Below are 8,686 nucleotides of genomic sequence, written 5' to 3'. Positions count from 1 at the left end.
AAAGTAGAGCATAGGGAATATAGTTAATATTATAATAAGTATGTATGGTGCCAGGTGGGTACGAGACCTATCACGGGGATCACTTCATAAGTTATATAAATGTCTAACCACTATGCTGTACACCTGAAACTAACATAATATTCAATGCCAACTGAAATTGAAAATTTTTTTAAGTTTTTAAATAATGGGGGAAATCACATTACCAAGTAATACCTATATATATTAACAATTTTAAAACATTAATTTTTAAAAATTTTACTCACACTTCACATTCTCAGCTTGATATCAAGACATAGTCATAGTATTATATTTACTGAGAAGAACCTGTTACCATAGAAATGAGGCTGTCGCAGTACTGTGATGTAACTGTTGGCACATATAATCTCTGACTTTGGCTACTATGACTACTATTTGTATTGCCGGTGTACTCCAATCCAGAAGGACAATGAAGCCACAGCCAGCCCACCTTCTGTCTTTAATTGAAGCAAAGAGAGCCTGAGAAACACCAGAGTCACGTAATTGCCATCTTCACATAATAATTCTATCTCTAACTTGTCCTGGCAAAAAATAGCATAAAAAAAATTGTATCATATGAGTAAATAATGCTCTGAAATTTTTAACATAATAGTGTGTCAGACTAGATCATATAAATTTCAGGGAGGAAGTATATAAAGATTCTTCTATGAAACATATGCTCATTTATTTTAAAATTATTAAGAGCATGTTATGCTAAAAACTACATACTGGGCACTTTGGGGTGTAAAGATGCAAAATAACAGGTAATATACGCTAAGCACATTATTTCATTTCATTTTCACAACGACAGTATGCAGTAGGTATTATCCCTTTTTCAAAAGGAGACACTGAGGCACAGAGAAGTCACAGGTGGTGGGACCGGATACAGCCCAAGTTTGCAGTCTACCTCTAGTGCCCACACTTTCAACTCTGTTGAAAAGCTGGAGCATGTGAGATCACAGGAGCCTTAAGGAGATAGTTGCCAGAAAGGATTGTCAGGGAGGTTAAACACTACTGAGAGGTCGAAAGTTAGATCTGAGGGAGAAAAAGTTTTTAAAAAAAGGAGATTAGGCTTGCTGTCTTTGGTGACCTTCAAGAACAAAGTTTTCATGGACTACTAGAGGCAAGAACCAGGGTAAAAGTGTTTGAAGATGTACAAGAAACATACATACTCTTTTGAGTTCTAAAGTGACAAGAAGAACAAGAAGATGGCATATAGCAGGATCATGAGAAGTACTATAGGAAAACCGTGCTTAAACATTTTGATCAGTGCAGATGCAAAGAGGTGTGGGGGCGGGGGTTAATTAATGAAACAAAGTCCCAGAGAAGGGACCCTCTCACTAGCAGAGAAGACAATGAATGGTATCAAAAGATGACACGTAAAAGACAAGCAACTTTTCTTCCTCTGAGCCAAAAAGAGAAAAGTCAGAGAGCCATGATGTCAGTAGAGGAAGTGATGGGCTAATTACCCATGATGAGCATGGCGACAGCAAAAAAGTGAGGGGCTAGAAGAGACTAGAAGGACGAGAAGAGAATGAGAAAGTTTCCGTAAATGAAAGTCTAGAAAAAGGAGCTGAGAGCAAGCAGCTTTGGGAGCAGAGAAAGTGATTAGTGAATTTACAGCAAAGACTGTTTCCAGCTCCCTCATAAGAAGTGAAAGCAGAGAAACTAGGCCAGAGAAACTATGCAAACAAAGGCAGAAAAAGGACTGGATGGAGCCTTTTAGGGGTCTGGTGAGAAATTAAGTGAATTGACCATGGCCCGGTGGAGAGTCAAATGAAATTATAAGAAGGCTGGGAGGAGTCTGGGAACTTCGAACTTAAGCAAAGACAAAGAACAAGTTTATTAGGAATGAAAAAATAAGGAAAGTAGAAGAAATTAGGAGGTTTTCTGGGAACAGAATTTCGATATTCTAGACCTTGGAAGTGGAGAAGAACTGAGTGATGAGAAGGAAAAAAGTCCATAGTGTGGTTTCGTTTATGGGTGAATAAAGTGTGGGTGGGGATAAATGTTACTGGAATTGAGGCTGAGAAATTCGAGGTCATTATACTGGAAAAACATTAATGCTTAGACTAGATCCTCAAAAATGATAGCAAGTATGATTTATAAATTCCATGAGCTCAATGTCAAGGAATTACTGTTAAATCATTCTTGTTGAAATGGTATTTATTGGAAGGATTTAGTATAGCTTAGTGAACCAAGTACTATATATACATTTTTTGAAAATTACGCAGGCTGATTTTTTTTTTTTTTTTTAACTTTTAGATGTGAGTTCTGGTAGCTCAATGGATTGGGCCTACAAAACTGGAATACCCTACACATTTGCTTTTGAACTACGTGACACTGGGCACTTTGGATTTTTACTCCCAGAGATGCTTATCCAACCCACCTGTACAGAAACCATGCTGGCCGTGAAGAACATTGCAATGCACCTACTAAGGAAGTGTCCTTGAGATGGCCCAAGGTCAAGTCCACCACCAGAGAGAGGGCTGATTCCGCACAAGAGTTAATTGGCAATGGGTAGAAATTGTTTTTAAAGAGAGGGGCATGTTTGGAGTGAACATATCTGTGGACTTTAAAAGGAACTTCTCATGCAATTCAATGCTCTGTGGCAATAAAAAAAAAAAGACAAATAATAATAATAAAACAAGAGCATAGACTAGTTTGTTGTAAGAAAAAGCATCTATTTTATATCCTGTCAGAGTCTCATTTGATTAAGGTGGGGAACATTTTCAAATTCTTTTGCCTCAAGAAATGTACAAATTGAGGATTTCATTTTAAATAAATCTCATGTTCTCAATTAAGATCTTGACTACTAATAATGTTTAATCATGTGCTTCTTTTGAAATGAAAATTTTTGAAATGCAAAGAACTATATCCCTTAATATAATAAATATAAAATTTTCAAGACTTTGAGTTATTCACGTCTTTATTCCCTGGCATTAGTGTACCACGTACCTATAAAATAGCAAGATAGAGCATTTATGTTTAGACTCTGAGAATACCACTTTTAAAATAGGAGAAAACATTAATTGAGGTGCCAGACACAGCAGTAAGCACTTTACACTAATAACCTCACATTATTCTTCATATATTATACTACTATTATCCTCATTTTTCAAATAAGAAAATTGAAGCTTAGAAAGGTCATCTAGACTTTCATTTCCAGAAATATGACAGCATAGAATTCTGGACTGCTGGAAATAACTAAAATTTCTGGACAAAATTTGATTTTTTAAATTATCTTTAAAATATCAAACAAAAAAGTAAGGGGATCTCCAGCCAGGCATTGAGTGAAGGCAGGAACCTAGAAAGCTAAGTGGTGCGCTATTATCCTGAGAGCATTGTCAAACCAGTGAGTGAAGACTGATTTTCACAGCATTTTGGAGAATGAGAGCAGAGAAGAAAGCTCAAGTCTCTCCTAAGATGAGAAGTGTAATAGATTCTCCTCCTACCAGGATTCTGGGATTCCCAAAGGTAAATTACAAATAACCCCCATACTACATCCAAGAAACCACAAGGCAAATGAACTATTTCAAATTTGGCAAGAGTAAAGAGGGGAGAAGTTGCCACTGAGAATGTGGAACAAGTCAACCCTCACCTGAGTTTGCAGCCCAATTTCAGATTACAGGTATTTCTCACTTATCAAAACTCACTTAAGACCACCCGCTTTTATGATACACCTACATTAGTACCTGTTTTCACTAACAGAAAGAAATCCAAAGAGGATTTTTACTTTTACAAAAAAAAAAAAGAGAGAGAGAGAGAAAGCAAAAATAGCATTCAGTGTTTGTTTTGCAGGGAGCTATGACAGAGGCAGCGCGCACCCCAATCAGTGAATATGGCCCCACTGAGCTCCCTACCTGAGAACTAAGCATCTCAGCACCAAGCCACTAAGACTGTGTCTTAGTGAGCATCTGTGCTTTATCTTGATTTATTTTGTACATCCATTAGCACGATGTGTCCTAAGATGACTGCTTCTTCACTTCATGCCATTTTGGTTTATGAAAGTTTTCACAGGAACTCTACTTTCAGAAAAAGGGATAAACCGGTACCTAAATGGTCGGATAAACCTCTAGCCAAAAATGTAATGCAGATTAATCCCAGATTGGTTGTGCCCTCCAAGTATTTGGTAGAAGCAAATACAAATCCTCTCAGAGGACTTATCTGACACATCGTGAACACCAGGATAAAGAGATGAGCCTAAAAATTCCCAGAGAGTAAAAAAAAAAAAAAAGTGACGACAAAGGAATAAGGACTAGAGTAGCATGAAATTTGTCAACAACACCACTGAAGCCTGAAGACAGTGGAGAAATGCCTTCAGAGTTTTGCAGAAAAGTTTTGTCTTAAAAATCTGCATCCAGTAAAACAATCGATGAAATGTCACATTTTCATAAAATTGAGGTCCTAAATCATTCACCTTTCTCAGGCTACTCGTGAAGGTTATGCCTACCAAAATGAGGCATAAATCAAGAAAGAGAAAGATGTAGGTTGCCAGAAAATAGGAAATCCAACATAGGAGAAAGGCATGGGAAAAGAATCTCAAGATAATGGTGAAGGGGAAAGTCCCAGTAACGGCTGTATGCCAGGCTTAGAGAACAACTAACTCGGAATAGGAGAACCGAGGACTTCAGATTCTCCAAAGTGAACATGAAACAGAACACTTAAACATGTTCATTTTAACTTATATCAGAAAGTGTAGGGATGAGTCAGTAATAAAGCACAGATACCAAGCAAACAACAAAAAAATGCAATTGTTAATGCTGGTGAAAACATTAAGTAATAACACAAGAGAAGAAAGAATCATAGTATACTATGTGACATATCTATAAATAATATTTATATAGTTAAATGTTAACCCTAAATATTAATTTAACCCAAAACTGTGATATTAATATATCGAAAGGACAGGAAGAAGTAAATGTATAGTAGAGGAAGGGGTATAGGAGAACTAAATCTTCAACTGCTATAGTAGGATGTCTATAGACAACATCTAAAATCGAAAAAGAAATCAAGAAATATCAGTATTTGCATTTAATTTAGAAATAAGTAAATACAAGAAGAAATAATTTTAAAACTTTTTTAAAAAAGATATAAAAAGATTTTGAATTATTAAACTAATGAGAGGCAATGGGAGTCAGAAAGGATGAAGCAGAGGACTGCTGTGGTTTTTTTTAATACAAACCTTGTCATAATATTTGACTGGTGTTATTTTTAATTATGAAAAATATCTTACAAAGAGTACATTCCTCTGAAAAGAAGATCGTTTTTTAAAAAGAACTCCCAACTTCTCACCACCCTATCTTTTTGATGTTAATAAAATGCACATCGCTTCAATAAAAAAATCAAAATTAAATCTAAAAAAAATATTAAATGAGATTATATGTGGAATGCCTAGCACAGAATCTAGAACATAGTAGACAATCAGGAAACGTTCATATTCTCTGTTTTACGAATCTAATTTCTCTTTATCTTTAGTTCCAGTTACATATTTGCAGAAATGGATATGAGGCAGGCTTGAGATTCAGTCTTGCTAAGGAACTATATGCCTGGGAATTTAAACCTTAATTCATCTCATCTGACAATAAATGTTCAGAAATGGGCTGGGGGCAGGGAGTTGTTTTATACTAGTTATTTCTATTCACACAACAGGCGAAAGCCTAAGTGTCCAGAACAACCAGGAAGGCCAGATATTGATATTAATGAGTCTATTAACAAAGCAAAAAGTGCCGAATCTTGCTGGAATTTAATCTTTTGTTCTCAAGGCCGTTAGGGAATAGATGCGAAAATAAAACATTGTTTTAAGTTCTAATACTCCCTATAAGATTGTTTTTAATAGACTATTAATGGAAACAAAAGGATCTACTCTTAACGGTTTACTTTTTTTAATAGTAAAATTATAGTTCAAATTTTGATTTACTTTTCTTAACATGGGAAATTTGTTAGTTTTATATAGTGTCGTATATTACCTTAGCTCTCGATAATTATTTTGGGCTGCTGCATCATGAAAAGTATTTACAGTTAAGTTGTACCAGATCAAATCTAATTGATTAAATCAGAATTCTGTGCAATGTTAATTAGAGTATGCTGTAGATTAAGCAAGGTAATTATATGAGCGATTGCATTTAATGGAATATTTTCATGAATCTAAATATTGAATAATAAACCTGAAAACAGCTACATTGAATACCTAATATATTTTACAAAACAAATTGCACTGAGAACTACTAGGATATCTGAATGGTGCACATAAAAATAAAGACAACTCGAAGACCTTGCAAAGCACACTCTAACTCCTCATTTCCAATGTGCTGCCAATTCCCCCCACTGTGTTTCTGCAGTTATAACTTCTAGGACTACTTCTTCTTTCCCCAGCGGATGTCCGGTGGGAGTTTCTGCCCAGGGCATCTATCCTTCTTCTACCAGCCCAGCCTAAGTAAGGGAAGCATTTCAAATAACTCAAGACTTCATAGCGCATAGACTCTAGAGTACTGTTCACCTTATAATTTAGTTATCAGTTAAATGAAAATGCTAGCTTCCCCCCATAACACTGAAACAATGTGTTCTACGTTTCGAACTGACTCAAAAGTGAATGCTCCCCCAGTGGAAAGAATTAAAATAGGAACACCCAGCCCCTCCACGAAAGTGAGCCAGCAGCCCAGTCTACATGCTCTAGAAGCAAAAATTTGCAACGACCCAATGGCTGGTGTTAGGTTCAGTTACTATATTTTTATTACGGCTATAGTTTTGACAGAAGCACAGATCCCCACTATCGTAGGTAGAATTCTACAGTAATTTAAAGCTATAGTCCATATTCTAAGGGAGGCTATCTGATATCTGCTAAGCAGAAATTGTGTTGATAGCCATTTAGATCCAGCTGTGTACCTCAAGCAATACTAGTCTGAAATATTGTGTAAGGTTTCATTTGGTAGAGCTGTAAATGTGAATATACAGTTTAATGGCTTTGTGCCAGGGGCAACAAATTCCATAAAAGAATGAATATTTGAAGTAAGAGAAACTATGTCTGCCATAAACTGTCATAGGAAATACATGAGGATAAGCTAACATGAGCTAACAAGGAGTGTCCAAGAACCAATTATATGTGGCAATAACAGTAACTAAGAATTTACACCCAAAGAATTAATTCTGTACTGGGAACTTGAAATCTAATTGATGTTCTTTTTAGACTCATAAATATGAATGCTAGCCTTTATCTTTCTTTTAAAATATTTGTGAGCCTGTTCCTTTTCGTTATCTTTAGCCAAACTGCTTTTACTTTCTTCCTTACTAGACCAGTTCTTGGGCTTTTGTGTGGGGAACACAGGGGTGCAGGAAGATCTTTTGACAAAAAATGGGAACTTTCCCAGAGACTTTGAGGGCAGGAAGCATGGGCAACGGATAGGAAAGAGGAAATTTTAAGATTCATTGGTAAAGATTTATATACTGCTTTTGTGGTGTTCAACAAAGACTTTGAAATTACTGGGCCATATTCTTTTAAATACATCATTATTTGAGAATGAACTATTTGGACCCCGGTTTTATAAACATTAATGTTTGCACTGGATATTTAATATAATTTGTGTGGCTAGCACCTTAGAATGCCCTTGTCATGTCTAGGGAATATGAAGTCTTAAGAATACTCTCTTCCCAAGATAGAACCTAGAAAATGTGGCTCCCCAATATCTTTTGCAGAATATGGGCATGTGACTTAGGCTCCCCTAAGAACAGGTTCAGAATGAGAGTTGCTAGTCAACGGGTATAGAATTTCAGTTACACAGACAAATAAGTTCTAGAGACCTGCTGTGCAACACTGTGCCTATAAAAGTACTGGATTATACACTTAAAAATTTGTAAAGAGGATAGATCTCATATCAAATGTTTATACCACATTTTAAAAAATCAATATAGAAATTTTCAAAAAAAAAAAAAAAAGTGAGCAACTTAAGAGGCTCCACAAGTCTCCAAAAAGAAAGGAGGCACCACACAGAATCTATGTAGGAGCAAAAATGGCAGCCAAGTTCATGCTGCAGAAATGGCAACGGTGGGGTCGGGGCAGCAGGAGTGTCCCCAGTGCCTGTGAGTTAGTGAGGGCCAGGGTTACACTCATCAGGCCAGTTCTGAAGGCTGAGGTTGGACATCATTCTCAGACTCTTAGCTTAGAGCTTGTCCTCTCATAAATATCTATGTAATAAACTTCTCTCCTGATTTATCAGCCAGAACTAACTTCTGGTTGCACACAACATATTGTATTAAAACTCTTATTGGGTTGCATGTGAGAATAATGGCTCAGTTTTCTACACATACTCTAATTTTATATTTAGCCCAGACATTATTTGCTGGATGTTACTTATAGATTTTAAGCCATGGCTTTTAGTTCAAAGCAAGGTTTTCTTTCCAAAAGATTAATGAAAATGGCATGAGTAGACCATGGAATAACATCTTTTCGAAATTCCAAATATAATTGCTCTTGTAAAGAAAGGGCTCAATGAAACAAGAAGTATGTTTGGATTTATCTTTAGAAAAGAGAAAAGGTTCTGATCAGCATTTCTGGGTCTCTACGTCATACTGCAGAGATGCCCTCCTTTAGTTTTTATCTACAAAATACGGATAACAAGACTTATTCTGCAGGTATATTGTGAGGATTAAAGGAGGTGACATCTAAAACATCAGC

General features: G+C 36.1%; 1 protein-coding gene and 1 long non-coding RNA gene across 2 annotated transcripts in view; one reads left to right on the top strand and one right to left on the bottom strand.

Moving 5' to 3' along the window:
• Positions 1-2,818, top strand: part of CPA6 (carboxypeptidase A6) — a 239,635-nt gene extending 236,817 nt beyond the window's left edge. Inside the window, exon 11 of the mRNA XM_011364617.1 lies at positions 2,281-2,818. Within this exon, the coding sequence (XP_011362919.1) occupies positions 2,281-2,468 (188 nt within the window). The 3' untranslated portion in view covers positions 2,469-2,818. The remainder of the gene's footprint in view (positions 1-2,280) is intronic.
• The window catches only part of LOC111742690, a 202,181-nt gene that overhangs the window by 171,274 nt on the left and 22,221 nt on the right, over positions 1-8,686 (bottom strand). The window lies entirely within an intron of this gene.

The sequence above is a fragment of the Pteropus vampyrus genome, unplaced genomic scaffold (genome assembly GCF_000151845.1).
Source record: "Pteropus vampyrus isolate Shadow unplaced genomic scaffold, Pvam_2.0 Scaffold99, whole genome shotgun sequence".
In the NCBI taxonomy this organism is placed as follows: Eukaryota; Metazoa; Chordata; class Mammalia; order Chiroptera; family Pteropodidae; genus Pteropus; species Pteropus vampyrus.
The sequence above is the reverse complement of the archived record's forward strand: the minus strand, read 5'-3'. Positions and strand labels throughout refer to the sequence as shown.